This window comes from Asterias amurensis, chromosome 13, assembly GCF_032118995.1.
Source record: "Asterias amurensis chromosome 13, ASM3211899v1".
In the NCBI taxonomy this organism is placed as follows: domain Eukaryota; kingdom Metazoa; phylum Echinodermata; class Asteroidea; order Forcipulatida; family Asteriidae; genus Asterias; species Asterias amurensis.
This window is the reverse complement of record NC_092660.1, coordinates 15,279,071-15,296,076: the sequence shown is the minus strand read 5'-3', so window position 1 is coordinate 15,296,076 and position 17,006 is coordinate 15,279,071. Positions and strand designations below refer to the sequence as shown.

Sequence of the window (17,006 nt, the reverse complement as noted above, 5' to 3'; positions counted from 1 at the left end):
ATCGCTACAAATAATGTAAATAATTTTGAAAAATCTAACGTAAGATTCGCATTCAAAGAGTCCGTGTAACGGAAGCTTGTTATATGGCCCCACAGCGTGGAGCAATCGGAAGGTAGCCTCGGGGCATATCACGTACCGCACATGCCGTGTCTCGTGGGGGGCTGGAGGTGTAATCCCGGGCGCTATGAACTCCCAGCTTGTGGGTCTCGCCGTGAGCTTGGGAGGGGTTGGGAGCCAGACATCAGAGTACATGTTTGTCATCGTGGGTTTGTCAGTCGGTACACCTTGTGTCAAATCCGTTATTTCTTATGATCGCAACGTTCCAATATTATACTCTGTTTTGTTTCATGGCTCCTAATTTCTGTTTGCTAGGAGTTTTCAGGAAACAATAAAAAAAGATTGACGATGTCAAAACGTAGGAATACCGCATTTTGTTATATTGACAGTATTATTGTGTGAGTAGCTTAAAAATGTTTTATGAAGAAGAAAAAAAGGATTAAAAAAACCGGAGCCCCCGATCGAAAAAAGAACAGGTGAAAAAAATAATTTTGTATAAAAGGTTGAAAAAAATATGATAAAAAAATTCCCTCAAAGCATAATTTTGTCAAAAAAATATTTTTTAATTCTGTGAATGAAGTGTTATTTTTGAGATTGTTGAGGTATTATTTGGTTACGTTCCAAGCTACGCAGCTACTCAGCTACGCTTACGTTCCTTCAAGTTACGCTATAATATAAAAAGGTTAGTTTTCAAGCCCGAGTCAAGCTACGCTTACGTTCAATATGCAGCTATGTTTACGTACCAAGATATCCAGCTTCGCTTATACCTTCCAAAATATGACGTTCCAAGCTACGCTTACATTCCAAGTTTTGCTTACGTTCCTTCTCAAGTTACGCTATATATACAAAAGGTACGCTTTCAATCCCGAGTCAAGTTACGCTTACGTTCCATACGCAGCTACGTTTACGTTCCAAGATACCCAGCTACGCTTACGTTCCAAGATATGCTTACGTTCCAAAAGAAGATTACGTTCTAAGCTACACAGCTTCTCAGCTATGCTTACAATCCATACGCAGCTACGTTTACGTTCCAAGATACCCAACTATTGCTTACGTTCCAAGATATGCTTACGTTCCAAAAGATATGGTTATGTTCCAAGCTACGCAGCTACTCCATATCCATACAATCCATATACATCATTTACGTTTGTTACGCTAACATCAAAAATTACGCTTTCAATCCCGAGTCAAGCTAGGCTTACGTTTCAAGATTTGCAGCTACGCTTACATTAAAAAATACATTCTCACAAGGACGCTTTTGAATCCCTCACGATTCCCTCCCCCACCCCCCCAACCCACCCCACCCCCCACCCCGAGATTATAAAATGTTTCACTGTGAATAACAGGGCCCCTCAGTTTCATCTGTTTAGCAGAAAATACTGCTCACAAAATTTCTTTACTATTCAAAAATTTAGTCGGCCACCAGCCACAAGTTCACCAGGACGTTGGTGCCAGGAATGCTTTTTTTACTTGTCACGGTCCCATCATATTCTGGGTTAGTTTTTTGTGTTCCTCGTGACGATCTTTGGATGTACGTCGAAGCACGACTACCTCCATCGTCGAAGAATTTGCCTGATCCGTATATGCTGGTTGTTTATACTTTATGGATAGACTGGATCCTTATGCTGCGTCGTAGTAAAACGTTGCTATAAACAAAAGCACCAGTCTACTTGCAATATTGAGCGACGATGTCACGAAGACTTGACAGTTGCAACGGCTGGAAACACGTTTACGCTGGCCTTTTACCGCTTTTGGTTTTTTTTAATCATTTTTCGCTAATTACGTGACATTTTGATGATTTTTGTTTTACAGCAACCGTCTATAAAAACATTATTTATGATTCTACAGCCCTAAACTGCGTACACGGTGAGCCGGTGTGTCCCTTTAAAGCACGCATTGTAAACCATAACATGGGGATAAGGAAAATGTTGGGCCAAAAAATGCAACCAGAGGACCAAAAATGCAACCAGAGGACACCTTTTGATATAACTAGTTTGTATTAACTTAAATATAAAATACCTTGGCAATTAGTCCCAATGAATTCAGGTGCACATCCATCCGGACATGCACCTGTTACTGTATCACAGGAACCACCGTCAGCGCAGTGACAAGTCTGATTGCAGTTAACACCAAACGTCCCTGCAGCACAGAAAGCTGTACAAAGAACAATAGTTTCTCACACGATGGCAAAACTAAAAAAATATTGATATTGTTGTATTGTGTAGCAATATGTTATAATCCATTCATAACTTGGCTTTTTGTTTCACTGTATCCTGCCATGGTGCACAGCTGAAATTGCAATGACCTGCTGTTATAATGCAAGACAGTTGGTACGGCTGTATGATGTTAAATTTACCTCGTGCTCGCAAACCCAAGAATGACGTGGGAACAACACAAACAGCAAAGAGGGTTCTAAGATGCATTATAAAACTTTGCCAAACTCTACATTTTATACATTTGGTATTTGTTTTCTTCTGTACATTGATCGAAGACAATGTTGGTGACAACAATTGCTGATAAAGCTGAATAAATTACAACTCACCTGTTTTTCCAATAGTCACAATGACAGAGACAACTCCACCAAGTCCAGCTTTATTTGCTGATGTTACATTTACCCTGTACGTAGAATTCTCCTTCAGTCCACCGATTGTTATTGCAGTGTCGGTTGTATTTAACGACTTAGTTAGCTCACAGTCGTTCTGACGGTGCTCATCGGGTTTGGTAAGTTCATATGTCAACAGATAGCCGGTAGCAGGGCATGGATTGTCCGGATTACTACCAGGGGCAGTCCATGACATCGACAGATTAGCAGACTCGATCTGATTGGTTAGATTGGCAACAGCATCAGGGCCTGTAACCATAAATATTAACATACGGTTAATGACATGTTGAAATTGGGCACTTCCTTAACCATGCCTCGTTATGGCTCGTTTCAATATTGATACTTTATGTACATTTACAAGCGAATGATTCATGTCAGGTTCCCTTGGCTTAAACTTTCACGTGAACTTATAACAAACCTTTGTTTTATCACTATGGGGCGCGCCGCCTGTCCATTAATTATTGTTTGGCACTTTTGAGGCATGTTTTTACCATGGTTTATAGCAATTAGATGTAAACCATAGAAAGTGTTGCCAAATCTTTTTTGTGGTTTACATACCAGTAGTATTTGTTGCGTGTAAGTTTATGGTTTACAAACCATTAACATGCAATAAACATTTATAAATCATGGTTCATAAACCATGGAAATATACGCATCTTTAAAGCATGGTTTATTAACCATAAAAATTGAAGCATCAAATTCATGGTTTACACATCATGGTTTGTAAACCAAGAAAATTGGGTCATCTTAAAGACATGGTTTATAAACCATGAACATTGAAGCACGAAAATCATGGTTTATAAACCATAAAAATTGAAGCACGAAAATCATGGTTTATAAACCATAAAAATTGAAGCATGAAAATCATGGTTTAAAAAACATAGTTTATAAACCTTGAAAATTAAGGCATCTTATAAACATGGTTCATAAACCATGAACATTGAAACATGAAAATCATGGTTTATAAACCATGAAATCGGAGGCATCTTAAAAACATGGTTTGTAAACCATGAAAACTGAAGCATCAAACTCATGGTTTATTGACCATGAAAATTGAGGCATCAAAGTTTACAAATCATGGTTTATAAACCATAACCAAATGTGCACTTACAAATCACGGTTTATAAACCATAACAAAATGTGCACACATCATGGTCTACAAACCATACAAACGCTAAACAATTAATTGACAAACGGCACGCTAACGTGCCGTTTGTTAATTAATTCAACCTCCTTCCCATTTTAAGCGATAGTCGCACAATCGCCCGCCGTGTATATGTAGCCTATACACACTCGGCGGCAACGTCTCGCCCGGTGGGGGTGTGTGTGTAATACGGTTGCCCACGACTGTTGCACTCCAAACAAACTTACTTCCAGTCGCTATACACACTTCGTACATGGCGGACGATTGCACATTTTGCACGGCTATCAGCAAGAATGCTTGTGAAGGAGGTTGAACACAACTCAAGTTCAGTTATAATTACCCTTGTATGAAGTCTTGAAAACTATTGAAATACTATAACGACCAGTTCCATTACGTAATTCAGCAGCAACTTGAAATGAGTAGGTCGTACAGGGAGACAGTGTGACGTTAACACTGGTAGTACCCTCGACTTTCATTAGTTTTTCGAAGTCATCATCAGTCTCAGGTTTCGTTATCCTCAGAGTATAGTTCTCAATGTTAAAACCACTGGTATCGCAAGATACTTTCTTCCAGTGGATATTGGGATTAGTAAAAGTGACATCCTCATTTGAGTACATGCCGATCCCCTGAGGTTCGAAACTGCACTCTGAAATAAGATAAAGGATGAATCTCTGATTGATCGATCAAACAGGTGTAGGAATTGACATTGCTAAAATGTTAAAAAGAAGAGAGTCATTCCTTTTTGGTAGTTTTTTACTGACTTCTTTGTCCAGCAGAGTGTGGGTTCACATGTCGTCGGTCACACCACGAACTGACCTAATTGACACAAAATCACACATTTTCGCAAATTTGTTTTAAAACAAATTATTGACAAATTCAATGCTGTTAACATTATCAGCAAGTTTCAGTGCCTAATATGTAATAGTTTGGTAATTACACTAATTAGTATAAACGACGCATCGCTGGACTTGCCATTTTGTCATTGGTTAAACTATGCGCTACAGCGCGCGCGATTATGGCGCGCGTGCAAATTTTCGCGCCACGAAGTGACCTAACTGGGGAGCGTAGTAATTTCACAAAGTGACCTATCTCGATAGGTCTCTATTACGTATTGGTTTGTACACAGCGCGCTGCAGGCAAAAATGAAATTTTCAATTTCACAAAGTGACCTATCTGTTTAGGAATTAATTACTTATTAAAATAGTTTTAGGGAATAAAACACATTGATAGTTCTGTATGAATAAAGTATTCAGCTTTGTTTTCGTCATAAAATAATACAATAAAGTTGGTAAGCAGACTCCGAAACAGCAGTTTCAAAAGTAGTGCAACTTCAATCGTGATTTTCTCTGAACACGTTTTTTAAAACAGTGAACGAGTTAGGTGAGTTCGTGGTGCGACCGACGATGTTTCCCCGTCGTGACACCATTATTTCTGTCTTTTTTTGTATGGGATGTAAATCCATTGGTCCTGTGTGTTATGTATTATATGCACATTAAAGAACCCAGTGCAGATATCGAAACGAGAATAGGTTTAGTCACTGCGTTCCTGATTTTGCATTAAAGCACATTACATGGTGATATTAAGGAAAATGTTGACATCGAAGAGCATTAAGCGTCACTGAGTGACTACGGGCCAAAACTAAGAGGCATAGTTTTATATTAAATTAAATATAAAATACCTTGGCAATTAGTCCCAGTGAATTCAGGATCACATTTCCCATCGCGACATCTACCTGTTTCTGTATTACAGGAACCACCGTCAGCACAGTGACAAGTCTGATTGCAGTTAACACCAAACGTCCCTGCAGCACAGATAGGTTCTGCATAGAAGAACAGTAGTTTCTCACACGATGGCAAAACTAAAAATATTGATATTGTTGTATTGTGTAGCGATGTTATAATCCATTAATAAATACCTTGGACGGTTTCAAGTCTCTGATTGGTCAAAACCCGGTCACGTGTGGGAGTGTTAACGGTGGTATAAAGACCGGCTTTGGAAAATAGCGAATAAGTGGCCACTAAATCAGCATACATTGTGTAAACCTTGCGCGTTGTACTGTATCGCACGCTTATTTATATCCCTATTAGTTTCATTGCAACTTCGCGCACTTCACAGGGGCCAATTTCATAGAGCTGCTTAAGCAAAAAATTTGCTTAAGCTAGAAAATAGCTCGCTTGTTTCACACATGTTACTGGCATAAATGTCATGCCATATACATTGCTTATGACTAGTATTTAGCTGTTGTTTACTTAGCATAACAACTGAGTGGAGTCTTGGCCGGTAATCTGATTTTACTAAGCAATTAATTTTTTGCTTAAGCAAAATTGTTTGCTTAAGCAGCTCTATGAAATTGGGCCCCGGTCATTACCACGCAGTGAAGACTCGGGTACTCGCACTGTTATAGACCTTATGCACATGACGTCATTTCAGTACGGCGCCCCCGCATTGAGGTCCAAAGGAGATTGTTCATTGGTCAATCTATGTGCGTTATGATTGTTTCGTCACCGTTTGACCTCAAAGATGGCGGCTGGATGAAGTCAATGCATAAGGTCTATTCCCTAATTCATAACTTGGCTTTTTGTTTAACTATATCCTGGTGCACAGCTGACATTGCATTGACCTGCTGTTATAATACAAGACAGCACGTCTGGACAGTGTGACACTTCTGTTCACAGTTATATCTGTTCACACACTTAAAGACACTGGGCACTAATTAAAGACACTGGTTATTGTCGAAGACCTGGGGTGGATTTTACAAAGGTAGTCCCCACTAGTCCTAGACAATGCTAAGAGATAGGACTTAGGACCAGTAGCTCATCCTAACTTAGGACCAGTCCTATCTCTTAGCATTGCCTAGGAGTAATCCTAAGTTAGGACTACCTTTGTGAAAGCCACCCCAGTCTTCTCACTTGGTGTATCTCAACATATGCACAAAATAACAAACCTGTGAAGATTTGAACTCAATTGGTCGTCGAAGTTGCAAGATAAAAGAAAAACACCCTTGTCACACGAGGTTTTGTGCTTTCAGAAACTTGAATCCGAGACGTCAAAATTCAAATTCTGAGGTTTCGAAATCAAATTCAAATATTTTAGCGAGAAATTCTCGAAAACGACGTTACTTCAGAGGGAGCCGTTTCTCACAATGTTTTATATTATAACACCCCTTGCAAAGATTCTGCCTGCTCATTGGTTTAGAGCGCGTCACATGACATGTCTTAGTTTTGCTACACGACGGCCGTCGGTTTGCCATGCGCTAGTCCGAAGACTAGCACATGGCGCCGTGCGCTAGTCCGACAGACTAGCACACGGCGTGCAGTACCCAGACGTCCGTTGCGTGTACGAGGATGATAAATTAATAGTCTGTAACCATTTCGGATTGCACGACACGACATTCAACACATTCAGCAAAAGTGTTTGCAATCTGTATTCGCGTCGTCCGTGGATTGTAGCATTCAGGTCTGTAACTTAATAATAATAGTACAGTATTTAGAAATGTTTGGGGTGTTATAAAACAAATATTGACTGCTTTTACTCGTGCAATGGTTAAAAACTATGACTCCCTCGGTGATCCCCGGAGCGTTCTATTTTCCCTCGGCTTCGCCTCGGGAAAATAGAACGCTCCGGGGATCACCTCGGGAGTCATAGTTTTAACCATAGCACTCGAAGCAGTCAATATTTGTATACTATCAACCGCTCTCCATTGTTCGTTACCAAGTAAGTTTTTATGCCAACAATTATTTTGAGTAATTACCAATAGTGTCCACTCCCTTTCGGGGAAACTGGGTAAAATAATGGATTATTACAGCTTGTACTCATTTCATAACAATAAACATAAAAATAAAAACAAGTGTCCACTGCTTGAATATATCTCAATCTATCAAGTCATCGATGTGTAGGAATCCAAAGTGCGCCCTCATTGTTGGATTTGTTCAAAGTTAACTTTTGGTTTTGTCACGTGACAATCACTCCTTTTTTTCTATAGCTTCGACTTGGAAGAGCAACTAATTTATTTGGGCTGTGATTCTCTCTATTTTTATAGGGAGCATGGCTCTGGCCATGCTCCAAAAACCTATTTATATGGGATCAATAGAGTTGTAGAGATATTTGTGAGTATTATTCTGTGTTTTTACCCTCATTAATGCCCAAATTATTGTGATTTTGTAGCTCTCTATTTGGATCGTTTTATTGGTAAAACCATGTGTGTATGCCAGGCGGCACTGTCACACACGTGCGTCCATTAGCCTCTGTGTGTGCTGACCTTTTGGTGAACTTCGTGCACTGCATTATGTAGGCTACATGTAGTGTATACTGTAGTGTTATAACTTTTTGTATGTTTTCTATGGGTTGGAAGTATAAAAACCTGTGAGATGTTCATATAAACGTCATTGGCTTATTAAATGTTCCATTTATTGACATGTATTTTGGCGAATGCTCGTCCTTTATTAAGTAGAGGACCGTCTCTCACCTTCCCGTCCCTCTCTCTTTACTGATGCTTGAAACAGATGAAGCAAATTTTAATTGGCAAAAAGTTTGAAGTTTTGTAAAAAAATCTCTATAATATAAAAAATATACAAACTCTTGCAAAGAACGAATCAATTCGGTATTTTCCCAAATCATCTTAGATTTCGTGTAAATAAACATGCTTTTACAATTGCTGCAAATGATAATAAGATGATAATATTATACCTTTTGTGCTATTAAGACCTTGGTTCTCGGCAGCACAACTGTGACCCTGCAGATCTGCAAAACAAAACAACAAACCTCTCCGAAGTCAATACATAATGCAGGGGTAAGAAATACATATATTCCTTCGAACGAAAAAATATTTCGATGGAACTATAATTTTAGCAATACATGATACTTTACATGCCGAGTCGTTGATATTATGCCAACATAATTTCTGGGATACTAAAGCAAAAAAGAAAAACATAAAAAACAAAAAAACAAACAGGTACAGCATTAAACGAAAAAAAGAAAGAAAAGAATTACAATTAAAATGAACTGCAATGGAGTACACATTACATAAGCAGAACTTTTAGCAAAAATCTTTCTCATGTTTAAAATTGCACAGTAAGACTACAGTTGAAATTAAAGGCAGTGGACACTATTGGTAATTGTCAAAGACCAGTCTTCTTACTTGCTGTATCTCAACTTATGCATAAAAGAACAAACCTGTGAACATTTGCGTTCAATTGGTCATCGCAGTTGCGAGATAATAATGACAGCAAAAAACACCCTTGTCACACGAAGTTGTGTGCTTTCAGATACTTGATTTCGAGATAGACCTCAAGTTATAAATCTGACGTCTCGAAATGAAATTCGTGGAAAATTAATTCTTTCTCGAAAAGTACGTTACTTTAGAGGGAGCCATTTCTCACAATGTTTTATACAATCAACAGCTCCCCATTACTCGTTACCAAGTAATGTTTTGTGCTGATAATTAGTTTGAGTAATTACCAATAGTGTCCACTGCCTTTAAGTGAAAGTGTGTAAACCAATAGATTTAGACTTTTGAGGATTTAGACTTTAGATTCAAATGTGCCATTTTGTTTTTAATATTAATAATAGTAATCCCTACCTTGAAGAACTCCATAAAGTATGACGAGCAGCATGAAGCTTAGATGAACCTGGTTTGCCATGATTGCCAGTCAAAATGGAACAATTGCTTGGTCGTCCCAGTATTTATAGAAGGCCTCAAACAACCAAAGTGAAACAAGGAACATATTTTTTAACACGCAATCATTTATTTTCCCATACTTTTTCCTTTTGCACCTATTTTTTAAACAAGATTAAGAAGCGAAAGAAAAACAGTCGTATCCTATTTGGATATAAATTTTGAATTTGTAATTGCTTCACTTCTCTATATTCACTTTTATTTCCCTTATGTTTTAATATCAAAGCGCATAGAGACTTCCCTGTGATTGTGATATGCGCTAAATATAAGAATGGTTCAATTGTGGTTTACCATAATTCAATGCTACGCGCCGTTCGCGCTGTGGTTGAATTAAATTAACAATGAAGCTCTTAAAGGGACAGTAACACAAATATTGAAAGGTATTGAAAAACAAATACTGACATTATATGGCTGCCAGCTAGTATGAACAACTGCTTGGTCTTCCAAGTGTTTAAATTGATGCCAAATATTCAAAGTGAAACAATGAACTCGTGTATTTTCTTGTACTTCTTCCCTTTGTTATTGCTCATTTATTGATAAATATTAAGATACAGAAGTGAAACCGGAGCAGTTGTGTCTTTCATGGATGGAGAAGTTCGTTACAATGTTAAAGCTAAGTACTGTTTCTGCTACAGTTGACTTAAATTAACATTGTGTGGCTGGTATAGGCTTATTTTGACTTTTATTACGATTAAGGTATGTAACAATAGAGCAGGTTCGAATGCCTACATTAATTAGTCTACTATTTACCAGACGCCCACGCACAGTGACGCACTCACTCGAACAACTCGTATTGAAGTTTAGTCAACCATCGGTACAAAGGTGTTCAACACGCCATTGCCTTTTCGTTTGAGTGTCACTGGTTCCCCTCTGCACTTTACACATGCTAGTATGGAACAGGTTATCGGGACCAAGAAAAAAACCTTGGTCATGCGACTGGTTATGGTCCATATAGTGGTCAACCAATGATCAACCAGCCTGGCTTCGAGTCAAAGTTAAACATGGTGCACACTTGAACTTGTTCATTATTTCGTATACGCGCTGCCGACGTATTAATTAAGATCACGTATATAACAACAAAGTGGTAAATCAGATCACGGCAAATGTAAAACAAAGTTTGGTTTGGTTTGGTGTAAAAGAGATATGCCGACATTGTTGGGATTTTTCGGCAACAAGATAGACCCAGTAGAATTTGAACTTTTCATGGTGGAAATACGATATGAAAAGGTTTGCGGTAATACCATGTTATGACTAGCTGTAATGAGTTGAGGTGGTTCTGAAACCGCTGGTTTCAACTCGACGTTTCGATCAGTATGCTCTGATCGTCTTCTGGAGAAAACAGACCCAAACATGACTTTGAAGATTTCCTTAGAATAGGTAAGTTAAAAACAAACATAACATTTTGATTTTTGGAACATCTTTTCTAAAAGAGTTAGATCACGTGATTTATCCGAACCACTTTTTGATCGGCATTTAAAGTGAAACAATGAACTTGCTGTTCTCATTTTGATAATTTATTTTGGAAAGGGAAAGAAAATAATTTTGTTCTTCATGGATGGAGTTTTAGCCATTTTCCCGTGGATTTAGGCCTTTTCAACATGGAGTTGAACTTCATGCGGCAACCCCGCTAGAAATCATTATGTTTAAAATTCCGCAAATGTAGCGTTGTGTACGGGGGGGGGGGTGAATTCGTATACACTTGCTCGGTTCTTTTTCTTTTCCGTTTCTCATTATTTGTCGATCTCCCATCCATCACGTTCCGCCGCGCGGGTCCCGCTAGTGGTTCTTTCCCAGTCCCATTTCGTTTTTGGTTTTTTCACGTTCAGTTTATTACTTTCCTATCCAGTATTGTTTATAAGTCTTTTTTTCCCTTTCCAGTAGGCCTATTATATCCCCGGCCCAGTTAATTTGTTTGCCATTCCACCGTTCCATTGGCATTGTTCTTTGCGTGCCACTTGCTCCTTTATACCCCGTCGCGGCACCCGCTAGACATCATTGCGTTAATTCTGCAAGTAGCGTAGTGAAAAGGGGGGGGGGATAAGTGGAGGGACACTCTGAGTCACGACGAACCTTTTAGTGCTTTGTGAAGTTATCGTACACTTGACCGTCTTTTTTCCCGTTTCCTTTTATTTGACGGTCCCATCTATGACGCCTGACGGGTATTGACCCCTTGCACGCGCGTCACGTCACACGCGGCAACTGATACCACGCTCACCATGTTGGTGTTCTATACGTGTAAACGTCGCGTCGACTAAAATGCGCACTTCTCTGAACACAGAGCAAGGATGCTCTGAATAACACACGTTGACATTGACCACCAAATTTGCGCATCCAAGATTATTCTGATGATGACTTCAGGTGAAATGGGTCAATAAACAACGCAGAGCCCCTGACAACCCTAGGGGAACCAACCCCGAAGTTACTACACGATCGCGCTTTGACTGTGACGTCAAAAACAACGCAACCCCCCAACCCGCGGGTACCTCGCGGTACGCATCAATTTCAGCAAGGTGCGGGCACCATGCCACACGTGAAAACAATGGCGTCGCCCATGCAATTTAAGCGCTATTATAGTATAGATGTACTGATATGTCTAGTTTTAAGGAGAAACATGCAAGTTAACAATGAATGTACAGATAGCCTAGTGTAACCTGTTCCAACTCGTTTGGTGCTGTTAGATGTGCTGTTTGTACTATCGTTTTTGTAATAATAGTATATTGACGAGAGAATAAAACGCAATTGTCGTCCTACATATAGAAAATCCAACCTTAAAGGCCCAACCGTTAACCTACTACTCACCAACTCTACCTGACCACTTATTTATAGCGACAACCTAGTAGGTGCAATCGTGTATGTAAACATACACAAATAGAGTTACTGAATAGTGCCGGAAACTAGTTGTAAAAAGTCACCATTGCTTCAAAACTAGGTTTTTTTTTCTGGTTGCTTTCTTCTGATTCCTACTATCGGTTCTAAAACTTTTTTAAAGTTGATACCCCTACCTTGACTTATACCATAAAGTATGACGACTAGAAGCGTGAAGCTCAGACGGGATTGGTGTGTCACGATTGCCAGCAAGTGGAGTAATGGTCTATATAATCCCTCTAAAGGGTTGTCATAACATTTAAAGTGAAATAGGATCTTGGTTACGAATCTATTATGTTTTCCCCAACTGTTTCCTTTCAGTGCTCGATTAATCCAGGGCCAAGAAATATAGAGCTGTTTAAACACTAAAATAAGCTAAACAAAACAAAATTATGCTAACCAGAAGAAGGTTACCAGCCCAAATACCATGTAACATGTACAATTTGTGACTGGTAGCCTGCTCATTATTGCTAAGCGGGGATTGTTTGAGCATCGTTTTTCCGCTTAAGCAGCTCTACGGAAATGGGCCCAGGTTATGAAGTGAAAGAACAACAGTCACAACCTCAAAAAAAAAAGCCAATTTAAAGCCATTGGACACTTTTGGTAAACAGTATTGTCAAAAGGCCCACACTTCGTGTATCACAACTTGTATATAAAATAACAAACCTGCGAAAATTTAGGCTCAATCGGTCATCGGAGTCGGGAGCAAATAACGGGAAAACCCTAAAAGCTAGCTTGATGAATGGAGACGCCCGAATTTGTGTATTAGATACGTATTATGTGAGAAAGAATAGTGCAAGAGAAATGATTGCAGGCTCACAAACTATTAGTCTAGACCAGATTTACAAAAAAAAAAAACTTCGAGCGGCATTTTTTTGTAAAAGTTGGTAACATGCCTGATTTAACTAATTTGGGGGTGCTGAATCCGAAAATGATGGATACCAAGGCTAATTTGTAGTCCTTCACCCTGAAAAATCAAATTTAAAACACTACAGAAAACCTAGCAGACGACGCACTTCTCACGTGAAAAATAGTCAGGTTCTGCTGTGGTTCCATATTGATGTTGTCAGGATACCATACAGGGTAGGTACCCGGGTGCAGGTCAGGTATTCGTAACAAACTTTTAAGTGTACTGGATAGATCTGCAGTCAAATTGCACTTTCAGAGGGGCCAACAGGTGCTTCCAATGTCATTTTAAAAGTATTTGAGTTAGTGTTTTTTCCAATAAAGGGTTATTTATTATTTGAACATAATTGTTCTGTTGTTAAAAGCACAAACCGTTGATTATTTCCTCTTATAATGTAGGTCTATATACACAACTTAAACAGGTAGGCCTACCAGGTGTAGTCTAGACTCAACAATGATACTTCATGGCTTGAAACTATCTTACCACTGACCAGTCAAAAACAAATTGATTTTAAAGGATTTTAAAGTTACTGCTTTTTCGATTACAATTCCCCCTCGTTTTAAGAAGTATTCTCCACAGTTTACGAACCAATCTAACTGTTGTAGGCTAACAATTGAAAAAAATCCAGTTTGTTTGTTTGTTGGCAGTATAACGCATAGTTGTGTTTGTACACAAGGACAAATTTCACACAAGAAGTCGATAGTAAGATTCAGAGACAAAGGACAACCAAATATGTATCCCCTCCATTGATAAAACAATCCAACCTCTCTTTTCAGCTGGGTGTGAAGAACAAGGAATAAACAAATATCTCTTTATTCATTATTACCGCTCAATCAACAAGTATAGACATCTACTTTATTTTTGTAGGTCAGCTTTTTTTGGGTCAGAATAGTTCAAGATACTTAGAGTGCGAAAATCAAGCGATATTTGAAGTGTTTCAGTTTGCCGTCAATTAATATTATGTCCAATAAATAACCCAATGTATATAAATTATAAACAAATGTTTTGTAGTATTTGGGCTCCCATACCTGTCCTTACAGAGACAATTCTATAAAAGAAAATACAGAATTAATAGTACACAACACATTGAAATTCGATTGAATAATGACTTGCGAAAAAAACACAAATCATCATGCAGATGGACTATCATTCAGGAAACTGATAAGCAAACATGTAATTTTGTAAACATGCAAATTTCCTTTTGGGAGATACAGATACATGACATTACAAAAATGCCTCTATGGAATCGACGCATCAAAGCATTCCATTCAAGCTGATATTTCCCAAAATTCAATAGTGTTTTTTCCTAAAATAAACCCGATTTTATGTTATGTTATGATAGAAGTATACCGGAGAAGGTATCCTTGTAGTACTGAAACGACACTGAAACACATACAACAGCCTGGTGCAAGGAGGCATCTTCTTTTCAGTGTATGTCATCCTTTCCAGCATCCACTTAAACCCAGTGGCGTAACCAGAGGGGGGGGGGGGGCAGGGGGGGGGGGCCGGCGCCCCCCCCCCCCCCCGCTCAGAACCCTTGCCCCCCCCCCTCTTGCCCCCCATATGAAATCAGAGATAAGTATATTCTTATAGGCCTTATATATAAATCGTTTAAGGCTGCATAAAATGCTGCCGTAAAACGGAAAACTTTTATTCATTATCAGTAGGCCCTATGTGGACTATAACATGAAAAATGCGGGGAAACGCGCGCGCGATCGTATTGGCGGTAAATGTTTGTTGTGGTTTTGCGGTTACAGAGAGTGCAGGATGTGAAAAAGTTCTGTTAAATACGTGGTGGTCTGAACGCAGACCAATAGCTCCGTAAACACAAAGTCAGATCATGGAGGTAGAAATTTCTACCTCCATGGTCAGATGCACTACAGAGAAATTTACTACAGCACAAAAATGGCCAGCGAAAAAGGTTGCTTAGACCATTTCTTCTCCTTTGAAGCAAGCGGTGCAATTGAGAGGTAGGCCTATTATTTTTAAATATCCGTTTCGTAACTAAAATGTGATTATTAAACACCCACAATTTCGATCCTGTTTTTTTTTGGCTTACACTTGTGACAATAAGGCCGAGTAAAAAAAGAAACATGTTTAGTGTCTGGGTTTCTCAAAAATAAGGAAGGAGGAGGGGCTTTTTATTTTTTATTTCAAGATGGTCGCCATGAATGTCAAATATCAACTGTTTTTTTTTCTGCTGCTGAAATACACAAAACATTAATGAAACAGTTTGGTCAAGGCATTCAGACAAGACATTCAATTTTTTTTTTTTTTTTTGCTGAGATCATTTAAAATAACACTTTTTCAAAAATAAAAAGAAAAAAAAAATGTGCATAAAAAACTTTAGAAAAAAAAGAGGTGTCCTGTAAAAAGGAAGCGGGCGGGGACGCTAAACATTTCTATTTTTCTATTTTTACTTGGCCTAATATTATTATGTTTTGGGTATTTACACACCCACAAAGACTAGTTGAGAATACCGTGTACAACTCTAAATTGGTACTTGTTGACCACAGTTGGTAATTTAATCCTTTTATACAGTCAAAAAGTTTTATCTTATACAAAATGACCGAAGATACGCACACCTTTCATGACTGATTCACTGCTGGAAACCGTCCTAGCTGACATACAAAAATAAAGTAGGAGTCTGTACTTGTGGATTAAATACTTTAAAATCATCTAAAATCAAATTTTTTGACTAGTAAGATAATTTCAAGCCATGAGTGTGAACACTAAATGCTAACCTATTCAAAAACAGGGAGCACTAAAAAGTTGATATACAATACAATTTTCTGTATCATTTTTGAGTCTAGACTACACCTGGTAAACCTTGTTTAAGTAGTGTTGGCCTACATTACAAGCGGAAATAATCAACGGTTTGTGCCTTTAACAACAGAGAAATTATGTTCAAATAATAAATAACTCTTTATCAGAAAAAAAACACCATTTAAAATACTTTCAAATTGACATTGAAAGCACATGTTGGTCCCTCTGAAAGTGCAATTTGGTTGTACAACACGTAGATCTATCCAGTACAATCAAAAGTTTGGTACGGATACCTGACCTGCACCCGGGTACCTGCCCTGTATGGTATCCTGACAACATCAATATGGAACCATAGCAGAACCTGACTATTTTTCACGTGAGAAGTCCGTCGTCTGCTAGGTTTTCTGTTCTGTTTTAAATTTGATTTTTCAGGGTGAAGGACTAAAAATTAGCCTTGGTATCCACCATTTTCAGATTCATCACCCCCAAATTAGTTAAATTATGTATGTTACCAACTTTTACTGAAAAATGCCGCTCACTTCCTTAACTAGAGCCTTTTTGGGGGAAATCTGGTCTAGATTATATAGTTACTTATAAAAAGACAAGGACAAACACACACATGACAACACAATGGTTAAGTAAATGGTGGTGTGGAGAGTAGATATGGTGAAAGGGAATCATTTAAATTTGGAAGATAACGATAATACTGCGGAGTTTGAGTATTCGTTTGAATCTTCGTAGTTTCTTTGTTGGGGGTGTTTGGGTTTTAGTTAGTTTGTTTCATGTTGTTATGATGGCGTGCTTTCATCTCAAGAGTAATCTATTTCTTTATGCGTCTGGAAATGTATAAAAGTGAAATTTTACTAGTGTTATTTTACCTTAGCCCTCACAGACAAATATGGATAAGACTATAGTGAGCAGTTGGAGTATCACCTGATGTGTAACTCGGACCTTCTTATTTGTCCTGCTGAGGGTAAGGTATGTCTTTGTC

The 17,006-nt window shown here is 38.5% G+C and overlaps 1 protein-coding gene across 2 annotated transcripts in view; it reads right to left on the bottom strand.

Annotated features, from left to right (window-relative positions):
- LOC139945879 (receptor-type tyrosine-protein phosphatase mu-like) overlaps positions 1–12,542 on the bottom strand; it is a 46,934-nt gene extending 34,392 nt beyond the window's left edge. Inside the window, exons 1-7 of one of the 2 annotated variants that reach the window (XM_071943379.1) lie at positions 12,480–12,542; positions 9,382–9,496; positions 8,490–8,543; positions 5,482–5,622; positions 4,144–4,449; positions 2,600–2,908; positions 2,077–2,211 (exon numbers count right to left, since the gene is read on the bottom strand). In XM_071943379.1, the coding sequence (XP_071799480.1) occupies positions 2,077–2,211; positions 2,600–2,908; positions 4,144–4,449; positions 5,482–5,622; positions 8,490–8,543; positions 9,382–9,442 (1,006 nt within the window). In that variant the 5' untranslated portion in view covers positions 9,443–9,496; positions 12,480–12,542. Of the gene's footprint in view, positions 1–2,076; positions 2,212–2,599; positions 2,909–4,143; positions 4,450–5,481; positions 5,623–8,489; positions 8,544–9,381; positions 9,508–12,479 lie in introns of those variants that run through there. The other variant, XM_071943380.1, reaches the window with a different exon arrangement.
- Positions 12,543–17,006: the final 4,464 nt, after the last annotated feature.